Below are 17,111 nucleotides of genomic sequence, written 5' to 3' on the forward strand. Positions count from 1 at the left end.
CTCGGTGTGGGACTTGATCCCAGGACCCTGAGATCATGACCTGAGCGAAAGGTAGACGCTTAACTGACTGAGCCACCCAGGCGTCCCTCACTCCCATCCCTTTTTTAGCAATTTTCTGTGATGTTGCTGTATGCAGTTACATTTGTATTTATCCTGCTCAGGATTCATAGGTCGTCCTGAATCCTTACTTGATACCTTCCATCAGCTTTAGAACGATCTCAGCCATTAACTGTGCAACCATTGTTTCTGGCTTGTTTTCTGTCTTCTCTCTTTTTGTATTTCCAATTTCATCTGTGTTTAAAGTCTATAATTTATTGGTTTGATGCATTTATATATTACAGAATGATTACCACCATAGCAATTCCATGTGTGTTACACTTCATCAGTATAAATGATAGAATTCTCAGTTTAATCTCTCCTATTACTATGTATTGGTATTTTTTCCTAATTCATCTTCCTTTACTAATTCTGTCTTCTATGTAATGATTTATGGGACAAAAATACCCTTTTTCCTCTCTACTGCAGTGTTACCTCTGTTAGAAATCATGTCTCTGCTGTTGACACGGGTCTCTTTTTGTTCCATTGTTCAATTTGTCTAGCCCTATGCCAGTACCTAATTGTCTTTTTTTTTTTGTAAAGATTTTATTTATTTATTTGACAGAGATAGAGGCAGCCAGCGAGAGAGGGAACACAAGCAGGGGGAGTGGGAGAGGAAGAAGCAGGCTCATAGCGGAGGAGCCTGATGTGGGGCTCGATCCCATAACGCCGGGATCACGCCCTGAGCCGAAGGCAGACGCTTAACCGCTGTGCCACCCAGGCGCCCCTATTGTCTTAATTATTGTAACTTTGTATTAATCCTTGAAATCTGATAGTATACATCCATCAGATTTTTTTTTCCTTCTTTTTTGGTAGATTTTAACAGTTGATATAAAGCTTGTTGTGAAGTCATCATCATTGTAATTCCAGAATATTTCCATTACTCCACAAAGAGATTTCATAGTCATTAGCAGTCACTCCCAGTTTCCCTTTCCCCTCCATTGCCTAGCTATCACTGATCTATGTTGTTTTCTATGGATTTGCCTACCCCATACATTTGATATAAATGTGAAAGCATAGTTTGTGGTCCTTTTGTCTGGCTTCTTTCACTTAATATAATGTTTTCATGTTTCATCCATTTAGTATGTATCCCTTTTTATAACTGAATAGCATTCCATTGTGTGGATATACCACTTTTAAAACAACTTGTATGTACCTCCTTTTGTTTATCTGCTGAGATGTTAACAGGCATTTGGGTTGTTACTTCTTTTTGTCTGTTAAGAAAAATACTACCATGCAGCATATTTGTGTACCTTTTTGTGTTTTCAGTTCTTGAGTATATACTTAGAAGTGGAATCCACCATTTTTTTCCTAGTTTTTCTTAAAGATTCTGTGTCTTTTTTTATTTCCATTTTTCCCCAGCGTTATTGAGATGTAATTGACATATAATATTGAGCAAATTTAAGGTGTACAATGTATTGGTTTGATACATTTATATATTATAAAATGATTACCACCATAGCATTAGCTAATACCTCTGTCCTGTTATGTAATTACCAGTTCTTTTCAATGGAGATAACATTTAAGACTACTCTTAGCAACTAGGTGTGTAATACAACATTATTAATTGTCGTCAGGGTGTTGTACATTAAATCTTTGTATTTCCATTTAATTTTTAGAATCAGCTTGGCAATTTATACACCAAAAAGCTTACTTTTTTTCCTAGTTTTAGAATTTGAATACAGATCAGTTCAGGAAAATTGGTATATTAATATTAAGCCATTTATTTCATTAACATGGTATATTTAGTATATTTAGGTCTTCAGTTACTCTGGGAGATGTTTTTTAGTTTTCCATGTTGACGTTTTGAACATCTTTTTTAGACTAATCCCTAGGTATTTGATTTTTTAAAAAATAAGTGATTTTTTCTTAATTTTATTTCCATTTTTTTTGGTTGCTGGTGTATGGAAATAAAATTGATTTGTGTATATTAATCTCATATGTGATGATACTGCTATATTAGCTTACTAATTGTAATGGTTTGTGGATTCTTAAAGACTTTTTATAGACACAATCATGGCCTCTGTTAAGAGTTTTACTTTAGTGTTTTCCTAGTCATTATATGTTTTAGTTCTTTTTCTTTTTTTTTTTTTTTTTTAAAGATTTTATTTATTTATTCGACAGAGATAGAGACAGCCAGCGAGAGAGGGAACACAAGCAGGGGGAGTGGGAGAGGAAGAAGCAGGCTCACAGCAGAGGAGCCTGACGTGGGGCTCGATCCCATAACGCCGGGATCGCGCCCTGAGCCGAAGGCAGACGCTTAACCGCTGTGCCACCCAGGCGCCCCTTTAGTTCTTTTTCTTGCTCTCTTATGCTTTCTAGGACTTCTTGCATGATACTGAATAGAAATGGTGGTCATAGTCATTTTTATTTTGTTCTCATCTCCATTATCTTTATATCTTGTTTTTGAGACCCTTAGTATAATAATAGAAGAAGATATTGAAAACTCAGACTGGGCAAAAGATTTAAAAATTTTGTGGTAGTAGGATGACTTATTTCTTTTGGATTGTTCCTGTCTCTTATATGTTTCTGGTGACTTAATTCGTTTTCCCATAAGTATTATTCAAGCATTGGATTTAAAGTAAAGGGCTAACCTCCACATGGTTAATATTGAAAATTACTTTAATTACCCAAAAAAGTACAAGTACAGTATCAGTGCTTCAGTAAGTCTAATAATTATCCCTCTAGAATTGGATTTTTTTTTTTTAAAGATTTTTATTTATTTGAGAAAGAGCGCGCAGAGTGAGAGTAAGAGAGCACAAGGAGGGCCACGGGCAGTGGGAGAAGCAGACTCCCCGCTGAGTGGGGAGCCCAACACGGGGCTCGTTCCATGACCCTGGGATCATGACCTGGGCCAAAGGCAGATGCCCAACTGCTGAGCTACCTGGGCACCCCTAGAGTTGGAATTAATAGCTGTTTCTTTAGTGGACCATTTGATGAAGTGGATGGATTTCATTTTGGGGCACATAGCTTATGTGTGTTATGATTGCTCTTTCTTTGACCATGCTTGTGTAGTTGGATTCTTAAATATTAAATGAGGTGTCCTATGGCTGTTCTGTAATAAGTGTGTATTTTTTTTAAGTTGAGGACACTTTTAATTGTAAGAGGCTATGCACAGTTTCATTTATTGCTATCTTGTTGATTATAACTTAATTTTTTTAATAATTTTTTTGAATCCTGGCACAGTATAGCATTGTTAGATGTTAAAATAGGCTGTCAGATACCTGGGTGTTGTTTCCCACCCACCTTTTCAGATATTTATTAGCAATTGATTTCTCTCAGCTTTAGATTCATTACTTGTAAAATGGGATAACAGTAGTACCTACCTGTGTGCCATTGCAAAGATGAAATGAGTTGATGTAAGTTCCATGCTTAGCACTGTGCCCTCCCATTGTCTTTGGTTTCATGTAGTCCTTGGTTCCAACTCTAGTTCTACCACTATGAGCTCTATAGGTAACTTCTCTGAGCCAATAACTAAGAAACAGAGTTCTAGTATCTGCTTCTCAGGGTTGTTCATCTGTTGAATATGTACTTAATTAAAAACAGTGTCACATGGTAATACACACTAAACATTTGCTACTATTGTAGTGGTGTCCTTTCCCAATATAACTTCCTAGTAAAGGCCTGTTATAATATAAATGTTAATGCTGTTATTAAACTTGGCCTTTACTTCTTATTTTGTGGTGATCTGTTTCATTAAGTTGTGAAATTAAGCTTTTTATCTTAGGTTTTTCTTAAATTGTTTTCCACAGATATTGGTAAATACTTAATGGGGAAAGAGTGAGTGATTTTTATAATGTATATTTGAGTAACATTGAAAAGGAAAGTCTAAGAAATTATTCAATTTATAGGAATTTCATAGTCTTTAAGGATGATAATTTTCACGGCTAAGCAGTATGTGCCAGAATTATTTGACATAGGTCAAATCGGACATATTTCTCTCCATATTAGAGTTCTGGGGAACATTTGGTAGGAGACAGTGCTTTACATATTCTCTGTGGGCCAGACTCTGTCTAGGCTATGCTTTAAAATGAGGAAATAAGGTATCATCAGATTTTGAAAATGGTGTTCTCATAATTGAAGGTTTTTTTGAACTTTTGTGGGGAGGGAGAAGGAGGTATTGCTATAGGAAAACTTAGTAAAACAAATTTCAGTTTATTTGTTATGCTCAAATTGTATAATAACATTGTTCTCATTTTGTGTTTTTATTTTAGCCATATTAAATGACATTTTTTGTATGCTGAAAATATTTTTAAGCTCAAAAGTGTACTAGTTTTTCTTTGATTTGAAAGTAGTTCCCAGATCCCTTAAACTTGAATACTGTTATTATCAATCAATATGCTTTTACCATTAAGATTTCCCTGCTGATACTCTTTAGGTTCTTATCTTTTAAAATGAAACTGGAGTTTTAATGTCAAGATAGTATACTTGGAATATGTTTCTATGTGAACCTTTTCCTCATCCCTCTTCTCCCCCCTTGTCTTATGCCAGTGAGTTCCTTCGGGGTTACTCCTGCAGTAGGTGGACTGTCATCGGGGACAGTTGGGGAAGCTTCGACAGCCCTGAGTTCAGCAGCCCAGGTAGCTTTGCAGTCTCTCTCTCATGCAATGGCATCAGCCGAGCAACAGCTGCAGGTGCTGCAAGAGAAACAGCAGCAGCTTTTGAAGCTTCAGCAACAGGTTGGAGACTCTTTGGCTCTTTGTTCATGCTGTCTCTAAACTTCAAAAGCTGAAAAAGTACTGTAAAAATGACCATTATTTTCGTAAAGGAAAGTAGGTTGACCGATCTGAGCTAATCAGTTTCTACAAAAATGGAGGTAACGTCTTTGTGATATATCTAAATTTTTTAAAAATAAATAATTTTTTAATAAATATCTGGGGGAATATAATTGTTATTTTTGGGGGACAATCTCTAAGTACAATCCATTCTGTTTCAACACTCTTGGTCAAACGTTAGCGTTACCAGTTAGAATTTTTATAGGTTGGACCTCCTGAAACGTTTTAGAGGTGAATTGAATTCACGTGGATTAAAATTTAGTAATAATGGCAGGTGCTTTGGAGATTTCATTGTGGTCTAAATGCAGTCTGTGAGATCGTAGGTGACATTATTTTACGTTAGGCACCATGAGAATCTACCTCCTCCTGTTAATATTTTGCTTTGAGGAGAACTTTGTTTCCTTATTTACATTTATTTGTTCTTCTTCCTTTCTGCCTTTGCTTTGTGGAAGTCCTTGTTCCCCAAAATGAAAGGAAATTGTCAGGAAAGGAAATGACAGGAAATTGTCATCAGATATTTAATTAAGTTGGTATAGCAAAGAATACTCAGTTCATGTTGAGTCCATTTTTTAATTTATTTTCATTTTTGTTTAACTAAGATCTAGTTAATCAGATCATGTTTATCTTCGTAAGCTCTTTTCCTGTGTAGTACTCCCCACAGTTTGGGCAGGCAGGACTAGTCTATATGTTGTGGCTTTTACTTCTTTTACAGAAAGCAAAGCTGGAAGCCAAGTTACATCAGACGACGGCTGCAGCAGCTGCCGCGGCGTCGGCGGCCTCAGCAGTAGGTCCTGTTCACAACTCTGTGCCTTCCAACCCGGCGGCGGCCCCCGGCTTCTTCATCCACCCATCCGATGTTATTCCACCCACTCCAAAAACAACACCACTTTTTATGACTCCACCACTCACCCCACCCAATGAAGCAGTTTCCGTTGTGATTAACGCTGAACTTGCACAGCTTTTCCCAGGCTCAGTTATTGATCCCCCAACAGTCAATCTTGCTGCACATAACAAAAATTCCAACAAGTCCAGAATGGTAAATTATTATATTTTAAATAGGTGTTCGCTTAGACATTTAAAGATATTTTATTGTATACACTAACTTGAGAAGGCAAACTTTTCTTACGCCAACTTGATACATCAAATTAGATTGTTTTATAAAGTACTACAGAATATACATCAGGAAATGAGACTTGTTAATTTGATATTATGGTTATTAGTTGTATAGAGCAAGAGTAATATCAATATAGAGTTATACTTTTTTCTTTCCTAGAATCCACTTGGTTCTGGTCTAGCTCTTGCAATTTCTCATGCTTCACATTTTCTTCAACCTCCACCCCACCAGTCCATTATTATAGAGCGAATGCATTCAGGTAATTCTTGACTTTCTTAAAATATTTTTCTTGCATAGTCTGTCAGCCCATTGAGTCTTAATATTCTATAGTTTGATTTTCCTTTGCAAATACATCCCATCTGTTCCTGGGTAAGTACATTTTACCAAGAATAAGCACTACATCAGGCTCAGCTGGGCTCACCATGTTGAATGCACGAATGCTGCTGGTTAGGGTGGCTAGTTTTATCCAGACCCTGAATCTGACCTGTGTGTGAATCTTGCCTGTTGAACTGTGATGGTCATAAGTATCTGCTTCCACTATAGCTGCTTAATTATCATTACACTAGAAATTACACTTCAGTATTTTTAAAGACCAGCATTCTGGTGTTGAAACCATTGCCAGAAAATAACAGAATTACTGCTGATTTTAATAACTGAGTAAGACTAATGACACTTCATGGTCTCGATAATTCAATTTTACCTAGGTTTGTAGTCATACCTCTATGCTAGTGACCTGTGACTGGGATAGGTGCTTTCAGTGAGAGCATGTTTACCTAGTAAACTGTGGGCAATTTTAACCTTATAATCCTACCAAATTGTTAGTTCTGGGTTTGAGCTGCAGCAGAATTCAACAGAATCCTTCTGTGTGTTTTATAGCAGAGAATAATATGAATGTAATGCATACTTTGTCACCTTTCATCATATATGAATAGTTGAACCATATTTGCCTTATTGCATTGGGCTATTTATTCTTTGAAAGAGAGAGTTTTTAAAAAAATAATAAAATTCTTAATGGTGTTTTCTGTTCAACTTATCCTTCACTGGTATCACCATTAGTGTCTAACATTTAGAATGTGACTTGTTGGTGTGCACTGTTCTGAAATGTGAACAGTTGTTCACACTGCAGTTCGCTTTTTATCAGTGGAATCAACTGTAAGTTATAGAATTATGTTCTTTGTTATTTAGTGGTTTTTCTGTTTAGGAAAGTGTTGGGAACTACCTTTTTCTACTAAACTAGCTCCATTGAAAATAGCACAAGTTCTAGTTGGGTCCCTTCACTGTAAAATGCAGCTCTTAAGTTTTTGAAGTACTCCTCACCCCAACTTGGTAAAGAAGGAAAATAATTCTATTTTAATGATTCTGTCTACTGTTTCACTACTTGGGCTTATTCTGAAATGTGTATGAGATGAGAGATGCAAATCTGCTCTTTTTCCATTCCTCTCAGATCATTTTTGTTTTTCATTAGTGTGAGCATCTCAGCCATGCTGAGTGTGATTTTAGTGCTTACACGGAGAGGCTTACTGCCTCTTTATTGTGGCCCTTGAGAGTGAGCTATTGACTTCACCTGGTACTGAGTAGCTGAAGAGACAGTGATATGTCAATACCTGGGCAAAAACATTGTTTGAGATACCTGTGTCTTTCTTTATTGGAGGACCTTCCTAAGGGATTGTTTTAGTGGTAGTACTGACTACGTGTGATTTCCGCCTTGTACTTTTTACTTTACATCGTAACCACAATATGAGATCTAACTCTGTAAGAAGTTAAACAAGGCTTGAGAAAACTAAAATCAAGGAATACAATTTGATATCATTAATGCATCTGTTTGGGAAATTTTTAAAAAATGACCAGGGGACCGAAAGAAGATCACATTGATACTTTTTAGAATTAATCCATATACTGTTTTTGGTAATACAGTTTTTCAACTCTACTGTTTTAAATTAAGCTTGTATGTACAGTTGGTTGCTGTCACAATAACAAACTTACTCTTGTATACTTTTTACTTAAGTCTTAACTAGCATGGATTGAGGTTTCAGAAAATTTTTGAGGGTTACTTACTTACTTTTCTTCCCATCTGTTTGTTGTTTAATAAGTTGATTTCATATTTTTAAGATGCATGTTCCCACCTGTTTTTGAATGCATCTTTTGGTGAGTTGAAACAGTAGTAGTTTTTGTCAACTCTTCCTCTCTCTCTCTGATAGGAGCAAGGAGATTTGTGACCTTAGATTTTGGCAGACCAATACTGTTAACAGATGTATTGATTCCCACTTGTGGAGACTTGGCCTCCTTGTCAATTGACATTTGGACATTAGGAGAAGAGGTGGATGGGAGGCGACTGGTAGTGGCAACTGATATAAGCACCCATTCACTAATTCTGCATGATTTGATACCACCTCCTGTGTGCAGATTCATGAAGGTAAAGAACTTCAAGACATGAATTGATATGCTTTTCATGTTTCCAACAAATTATGAAAGATAGACATATAATTAAAAAATATAACTATCCTTTTAAATACATTGCTCAGGATTTTATTTTTGCAGATGGATGTGTATGTATATTCATGTTTTTTTATTTCAGATCACTGTCATTGGACGTTATGGAAGTACAAATGCCAGAGCCAAAATCCCATTAGGATTTTACTACGGTCATACATATATCTTGCCTTGGGAAAGCGAACTGAAGTTAATGCATGATCCTTTAAGGGGAGAGGGTGAATCTGCAAACCAACCAGAAATTGACCAGCATTTAGCAATGATGGTTGCCCTACAGGAGGATATACAGTGCAGGTTATTAGAAAATTGCAGTATATTTTTTATTTATTTATTTATTTATTTATTTATTTATTTATTTATTTTAAAGATTCTATTTATTTATTCGACAGAGATAGAGACAGCCAGCGAGAGAGGGAACACAAGCAGGGGGAGTGGGAGAGGAAGAAGCAGGCTCATAGCCGAAGAGCCCAATGTGGGGCTCGATCCCACAACGCCAGGATCACGCCCTGAGCCGAAGGCAGACGCCTAACCGCTGTGCCACCCGGGCGCCCCTGCAGAATATTTTAATCTTAACTGAAATCCTTTTTTTTCTGTGTCTTACATGTGTTTTTCAAGAAATGTCTTTGCATAGATATATAGAAAAAAACAAAAAGATGGTGCACCTGGCTGGCTCAATCAGAGAAGCATGTGACTCTTGATCTTGGAGTTGTGCGTTTGAGCCCCACGTGGGGTGTAAAGATTACTAAAAAATAAATATATAAACTTTAAAAAAGAAAAAGGAAAGAACAAAAGGAAGTAGGAAGCTAGAATGTTACAATATTTGATAAATTAAAATACTGTGTTTAAATAATTGGCTTCATTTATTTAGTACTTAAGAATTGACTAATTCTTTTAATGGTTGTTAACAGGTTTCAGAGATTTAATTTTTAGTGTACATTTTAGTTCCCTATAAAATGGAACATTGCAGGAATTATTTTGTATGTTTATTTTTTATTTACAGGTATAACTTAGCTTGTCATCGACTGGAAACTCTTTTGCAAAGTATTGATCTTCCTCCTCTTAACAGTGCTAACAATGCACAGTACTTTTTGCGAAAACCAGACAAGGCAGTTGAAGAAGACAGTAGAGTTTTTTCTGCCTATCAAGATTGTATTCAGCTACAGCTTCAACTGAATTTGGCTCATAATGCAGTGCAGAGGCTCAAAGTAGCTCTTGGTGCAAGTCGGAAGATGTTAAGTGAAACGTCAGATCCAAAAGATTTAATTCAGACGTCTTCCACAGAGCAGTTGCGTACCATCATCAGATATTTATTGGACACTTTGCTCAGTCTCCTTCACTCTTCCAATGGTTTGTATTTGGCTTCGGTTCTTTAAATGCTAGAAATGTATTTGATATGATTTTGTTGCATGTTTTGTTGTTGTGTTAGTATTTCCTAGTATTGTTCATTTTGATATTCTTTGTAATGTGAATATTTAGAAAATGTGTTTGTAGGTAACTGCTTCCCCCCCAGCCCGTATTTCTCTCTCTCTCTCTCTCTTTTTTTTTTTTTTAAATGGTTTTTCTTTTATTTTTTTCTTGAGTCTTTGCTGTTGATGTGGCACGTCATTTAGTTTGGCAAAATATTAGATACTGTTATTGTGAAAACTGTTAATAAATGCTAACAGTATACTGTCATTTTCTAATCAAGAGCTATTTTTGATCATTACGCATGCGCACACAAACATACTAAACTATCTGAATCACCCGACACCACACATAAGAAATATAGTTGATTCAAATACTAGCTTTTCTCCTCTCCCAGTATTTAACAATTAACATTCTACATACGAAGAATAAATAAATGAATAGCAAAATAAATAGAATATAATTGGTTACTGATTGCTGGTAAAGAAGAAAGTGGATATTAGAGCATACACTTAAATAGGAAATTTTATTGTTTTCTGTTTTGTAATAGGACACTCTGTTCCTGCAGTTTTGCAGAGCACATTTCATGCCCAGGCCTGTGAAGAGCTTTTTAAACACTTGTGCATCAGTGGAACCCCAAAGATACGGTTGCATACTGGTCTTCTACTTGTTCAACTCTGTGGTGGTGAAAGATGGTGGGGTCAGTTTCTTTCTAATGTTCTTCAGGAATTGTACAATTCAGAGCAGCTTCTCATCTTTCCACAAGATAGGTAGGTCAGAAAATATTGGAGTTGTTTTTTTATTAGTAATTTCAACTTTTCACAGTTAGGGTTCAGATTTTGAAATTCCGTGTATGTGGATCTATCCTGAGCAGAGAAATGAAGCACATCTTTCCAGGGTTTGGGATGCTCAGCGAAGCACATAGTGAAGAAGATTATACATGATACAACTAGACTACATGCTTTAGTTTCCTAGCTGCATCTGTAGAGTTTATAGATCTGTGTTTACAAGTATTTCCTATCAGATTATGTTACTTCATGTGTTAAATGTATTCTTTTGAGACTATGATAAAATTATCTGCTGGATTTCTTATGGATATAGTTAGGAAATATAGCCAAGAGTTTGAGAAGAGCTAATTTTAACATCATAGTTCCAGATATAAATCGTGCTAAGAAACACAGTATTTTAATTTATCAAATAGTCATTTGTTAATTTCAGTGTGAATTATTTTTTATATGAGCAGATTGATTCATACTGGCATTTTATTTATATCTCTTTTTTAGGGTCTTCATGTTACTTTCCTGCATTGGTCAAAGATCACTTAGTAATAGCGGAGTATTAGAAAGCCTACTTAATCTGTTGGATAATTTATTGTCACCTCTTCAGCCACAGTTACCCATGCATAGGAGGACAGAAGGTATTATTTATAGAGGTCATCTTTAGTAAAAACATAAGATTCCTATAAGTACTGCTTTTGTAAAATGACTAGTGTGAAGTACTTATTTTAATATTCATTGCTGTACATTTTGTTAATACTTTTATGCTGTAGACTTTTTAGAATGTAGGCTTTCATGTGATTGACTGCCATATGGTTATTGCTTTATAAATCTGTTCCTTTTTATTATTTGAATTTTGAACTTGGGAACTATTGTAATATGTTTTTTCTGTACTATCATAACTAAAATCGGACTCTTAAGTCTCAGTTTTAGGTACAGTTGCTTTTCTGGTCATTCATAATGTATTTGAGCAACAAAATTGTTATCGTAACAAAAACTTCAGAACTTAGTTTAAAACTATATGATTGGGAAATTGAGAGATTTTTTACTTAGTTACGTGGAAGTCTAAGAATATGACCTTATACTTTGTTTCCTAGTTTATAAATTATTATCTCTTAGATTCAACCTATAATCAAGAATCTATTTTCATACCATAAAGCCTTTGTCATCCATTAGATTCAATGTGTTAGTCGGTTTGTAGCCATAGGTTCCAGTTTTGAGGCTTATTATAAACAAATATTAATGTTAGTAGTGATATGGTATGTTTTGAATTTATAAAATGTTTTATCTCATAGTTATCTTCTCAGACTTCATTAGAACTCTTAGAGTCACCTGATTATTTTTTCCACTGTCACCTGTGTATAGGAGTACTAGATATTCCCATGATCAGTTGGGTTGTGATGCTGGTGTCCAGGTTGTTGGATTATGTGGCCACTGTTGAAGATGAAGCAGCAGCTGCAAAAAAGCCTCTGAATGGTAAAGACAGGGAGAGGTTTCTGACAGGTATCAGAAATTTATAATAATCTGTTGGTGGGGATTTTGAGTGACTACGCGGTTGTTCCAGAACTGGCTATTGGCCTGGAGGTTCCAGCTGTATGTAATTTATGTAAAATATGAATTAAATTTACTAGGAATCTGTTTTAAGGGTAGAATTTATTTTTGAAGGACTTTATGGACAAGCCCCTTATCTGACCATGACTTTTAGTGTTTAGATACAAGCGTGTCTTCATGAGGTTTTTTTCCCTTGCTCATTTAAACACTTTCTAATACCATACGTGTAAGTGAATTTATGAGTAGAAAATCTGTGAAGAGTTCTTTATGTTCTTGAGTATAGTGTGTCTATTTACCATTATGAAGTACAGTTCTAATTAACTATAAAGAGCTTTTATGCTTAGATATGAAAATTCCTGGATTGATTGTTTGTTTTGTTTTGTTTTGTTTTGTTTTTGAGTTTCAGTCTCTCTCTATAAAATTTTGAGGCATAGAAAAATTTTAAAGTTAAATGAAATCCAACTGCAGGACAAATTATTTTCTTCCCTACTTCCAAGCTAACAACACTTTTCATAAAGGGTTTGAACTAGCTACATCTTACATCTTAAATATAGTCATTAAGTGTGTAAATTTTGAATTTTACATATTGTCAGGATTCTAGTATTTAAAAAGTTCCCTAGAGGTGTCTTACAGATAGGTGAATCAATTGGTTATGATGCACATTATGTTTGGGAAAAGGGTGGGGAATTTTTTCCATGTCGAGGGAATATGTCTTAAATATTTAGAGTCTAAGGGTCAGTTTACTCATAGGATATTACATATAACTACCATATAAAGTTAGACTATTACAGTATTGGAGATATTAGTTTTTATTTATGTCATTGAGATACTGTGGAAACGCATTGGTGGAAGACATTTTTTGTAGGTTTTGAAGAATTTGAACGGACTTAACAAATGGGTGGTAGAGAATAGGAAAGGATGTGTTTAGGTTAAGCAGGCATGCACAAGTAATTGGAGATGGGTCAAGTGTGATGTTGAACAGAAGAATGATACTTCAAGTAATAGTCTGGACACATTTTTAAAAATGAGAAAAAGTAGAGCTACACAGCATGATTTTTGAACTTAATTTTGCATTCATTAAGTCAGATTATTGAATATTTTCTTCTTGGGTCCTTAGGCAGTAGTGAGCATTTGTTGTTGTTTGAACTGAGTTACATCAGAGGTGTGTTGTACAAAAATTACTCTTAACTGTGGAGAAAGATAGCTGTTATCTTAAAGGAAAGATTGGAGACAGAAAACTCTGATTTTAAAGTCATTTAGGGTCTAGAGTAGCCTTTCTAGGGTCAGATCTTACTACTGATTTCATTATAATGGTAATTTTCTTTAAAACTGCTTTGTCATGATTGACACATTGATAAATTTGTGTTTTCTGGGTGTAGAAAGTGCTTTAAAGTCACATTTAATAGAATTACTAATAAAACTTTTTCTTGCTCTTATAGGTAACCAGTGGAGTTTTATTAACAATAATCTGCACACTCAGAGCATAAATAGGTCTTCCAAAGGCAGCAGTAGCCTTGATAGGTTATATTCCAGAAAAATCAGAAAGCAGCTAGTTCATCATAAACAGGTAATTTTCAGTATGCTTTTTAAATTTTGATGTTTGAGAACATTACTTTAGGTTGCATAAGATAGACTCGTTATCAGATGTTAGGTATGCTATTTTAAAGGAGGTGCTTAAGAAAATTGTTCAACAGTTTTGAGACTGAGCGTCCTTATTTGTAAGATGGCAACAATTTGTAGGTTATGGATTTTTGGTGAGGTCCTTTAAAGTGTCTACCTCTTCCCATCTCTACTGATACCATTCTAAGTCAGAGGCCATCATTTTCTTTGTCTAGTCACAAGGTATTTCTCTTTGTTCTTTCTCAGTCCTTACCTTAACATTTCCTTCTTGAATTCTTAATAGCTTCCAGTTGACCTGTGCTTGAAGGTCAAAGTCCTTAACATGGCTTCAGGGTGTCTATCATGGGTCCCTCTCTGTAACTTACAGGTTTGAATTTTAGTCTAGCCATATTGAATTTGAATTCATGAACACCCAATCCCAGTTTTCTCATCCAGGACTTTTGTATGTGGTACGTTTCCCTCCCCACCACCCCCCAACATAGTTTACTCTTTTGCTTAGATAACCTAACTTACTAGGCATTAGTTTATAGTCACTTCCTCAAAAAGGTTTTTCTCTCTTTTCTAAATTAGGATAGTACCCCATACAATATATTCCCCATGTGTCCTATATTTTTTCCTTTCATTATATTCATCATAAATTTTTGGTAGGGATTCTTTTATTTTGTTAACATGAAATTTGTGTGCTTCACTGTGAGTAAATAATTTCTTAAAGTATTGTTAGGAGTCTGCATTTTTTTTTTTTTTTTTTTTTTTTTTGCTCAAAATGATTTTTTTGAGATTCATCCATATTGAGTATATCAGTGGTTCTTTTTTATTCTTGACCACTATCCCCATGAATGTTCCAGAATCTCTTTATCCATTTGCCTGTTGATGAACCCATTAGTGTTGGTTTATTCTTTTTGAAATACAAACAATGCGCATATATGTCTCTTCTGCTTATCATGCAAACGTTTGCATATACTCAGTTGTTCTTTCACACAAAGTCATATATTAGAATGTGGTTTTTATTGTAGGACACCTGTGCATATATCTTTTTTTTTTCTTACTTGGTTCCATGATCCCCTATGAAATCGCACATACAATTTGTTCGATATGCATTTTACTGTGTAGAAGTGAATTTATAGGTGATATCAGATTCTTACGGGCCCTTTATTATTACAACTTTTTAAAATGGGTCTTTCTCTTTCTCTTACGGTATATACAAGATTAAATACTATATTCTTGATAAATAGTATGGAGCCTAGTGTGTTGTCAATAAATATTTATATAATTGATTTAAACTGTAATTAGAATTTATATGAAAATCCTTAGAATATCTGACAAGTTTGTGAAAGCTTAGGCCTTTTTAAAAACATGGGCTTAGCACTAAATTATTTCTTTTCACTTACAAGTATTTCAACTGTGAGCTATTTGATTTTTTTGCGGGAAAAATGATGTGAAGCTTTTCCCTCAACTCTTTTTTTTTTTGACTCTTAACTAATTTTAGGTGATAATAATTTGCATCCTTTCAAAATCAGCAAATTTATGAATATTTAACATTTATGCTTACTGTATTTACTTTAGGATATGAAGTTGAAAAACAAACCTAGAGTATAAACCCAGTAGATTTTTCTTAGTAAAATATTACTGTTTTATTCTTTACTATGAAGGACATTATTGGGACAGTGGCAAAACTTAAAAAAACAATGGGGTGTGAGGCATAGTTGGTAGTAGTGTATCAGTATTCTCTGATTTTGATGGTTTTATTATTTTGCAGGAAAGGATCTTGTTTCTAGGAAATAGACACTAATGCATTCAAGGGTGACTGGTCATCAGGTTGCCAACTTATTCTCAAGTAGTTTAGGGAAAAAATGTCTTTTTTCAGTAATTAAAGTTGCTGATTAAGATTGTGGTTGTTTTGAAATAAAAAACATTTTTATTGTAATTGTCCTGTGTTTATCATAGAACTTTTAGGACAATTTTCTGAAAATACTGATTTATGGTAGTTCTTACACACACACTTGTTGATTATCTAATAAATGTGCATGTTGTTTTTAATTTATGACACATTTTTCTTCATATATGGAGATTACAGCCCAGTGAATATTTCTTTGTATTAGTTAAGTTTTTTCCTGATAACAAAAATATCTATCAAAAATAGAAATTAAGAAAAGGTTCTCCGAAGAAGTAGGTTTATTATGTTCTTTTTTTAATTTTAATTTTAATTTTTTTATTATTTTTTGAATAATAATATTTTTTATTATGTTCTTAACTGAATTATTCATTTATTATTATGGCTGTTACTTTCCAGTGACTTTCTATTTAGAAGAATGTTCTGCCTTATATGGGGATGTGGTTAAGTCATTCAGTGGATTTTTAAAGTCTTCCTGTGGAGACATTTTTTTCTTTGTTTTGGTTCATTGCTACTGTCGAGTGGTTGCCAGGGGTTAGGAACTGGGCAAATGGGATAGGAGGGACATGGGTGGGCAATATAAAAGGACAGCATGAGAGAACCTAGCGGTGGTTCATGTGTCTACACATATAGAATTAATACAAAAACACAGATATATACTCAAAAGAGTAGAAGTGAAACTGGAGAAGTCTGAATAAAACTGGTGAATTTTACAGTGTCAGTACTCTGTTGTGGTATTATAGCTTTACAAATTATCATTGGAGGAAATTGGATAAAGTGTATAAGAGATCTCTCTTATTTCTTACAACTGCATATCTACAGTTATCTTGATAAAATTTTTAATTACTAAAGAACATAGACATTCTAAAAAATGTACTACTCTTGAGGGAGATTGCTATAAAAACAAAGCTAAGAATATTGTACAATAAAAGTATTTTCCCCATATATTTAAAAACCAGAAAATATCAGTCTCATTGGTGGCTTACATAAGAAGGTCTTCCACTTACTTCTCTTTTCCTATGGGTGAGGAATTAGGTTTTAATTATAACTTGGAGTGATCAGTCAGCATTTGGAAATGACTTTCCAGCAACACAGTTAAAACTAAATCAGGGAATTATTCCATTAATTGGATGTATGAAGTCTGTGAGGTATATAATAATTTACTTTGTTCTTTTTAACACTGTTAGCTTAACTTAGGTTAAAAAGTTAGATTTATTTATTTATTTTTTTTAAAGCAACTTAACCTATTAAAAGCTAAACAGAAAGCTTTGGTGGAACAGATGGAAAAAGAAAAAATACAAAGTAACAAAGGATCATCATATAAACTTCTGGTAGAGCAAGCAAAACTAAAGCAGGCTACCTCAAAGGTATGATCTTTGCTTTTTAATGTAATT

At 34.5% G+C, this 17,111-nt stretch overlaps 1 protein-coding gene across 2 annotated transcripts in view; it reads left to right on the forward strand.

Annotated features, from left to right (window-relative positions):
- BIRC6 (baculoviral IAP repeat containing 6) overlaps window positions 1–17,111 on the forward strand; it is a 226,625-nt gene that overhangs the window by 84,798 nt on the left and 124,716 nt on the right. The window contains exons 24-34 of one of the 2 annotated variants that reach the window (XM_040623077.1): window positions 4,588–4,775; window positions 5,584–5,907; window positions 6,145–6,244; window positions 8,184–8,398; window positions 8,561–8,769; window positions 9,476–9,822; window positions 10,430–10,649; window positions 11,163–11,296; window positions 12,021–12,131; window positions 13,646–13,773; window positions 16,953–17,084. In XM_040623077.1, the coding sequence (XP_040479011.1) occupies window positions 4,588–4,775; window positions 5,584–5,907; window positions 6,145–6,244; window positions 8,184–8,398; window positions 8,561–8,769; window positions 9,476–9,822; window positions 10,430–10,649; window positions 11,163–11,296; window positions 12,021–12,131; window positions 13,646–13,773; window positions 16,953–17,084 (2,108 nt within the window). Of the gene's footprint in view, window positions 1–4,587; window positions 4,776–5,583; window positions 5,908–6,144; window positions 6,245–8,183; window positions 8,399–8,560; window positions 8,770–9,475; window positions 9,823–10,429; window positions 10,650–11,162; window positions 11,297–12,020; window positions 12,159–13,645; window positions 13,774–16,952; window positions 17,085–17,111 lie in introns of both variants that reach the window. The other variant, XM_040623076.1, reaches the window with a different exon arrangement.

The sequence above is a fragment of the Ursus maritimus genome, unplaced genomic scaffold (genome assembly GCF_017311325.1).
Source record: "Ursus maritimus isolate PB19 unplaced genomic scaffold, ASM1731132v1 scaffold_6, whole genome shotgun sequence".
NCBI lineage: Eukaryota > Metazoa > Chordata > Mammalia > Carnivora > Ursidae > Ursus > Ursus maritimus.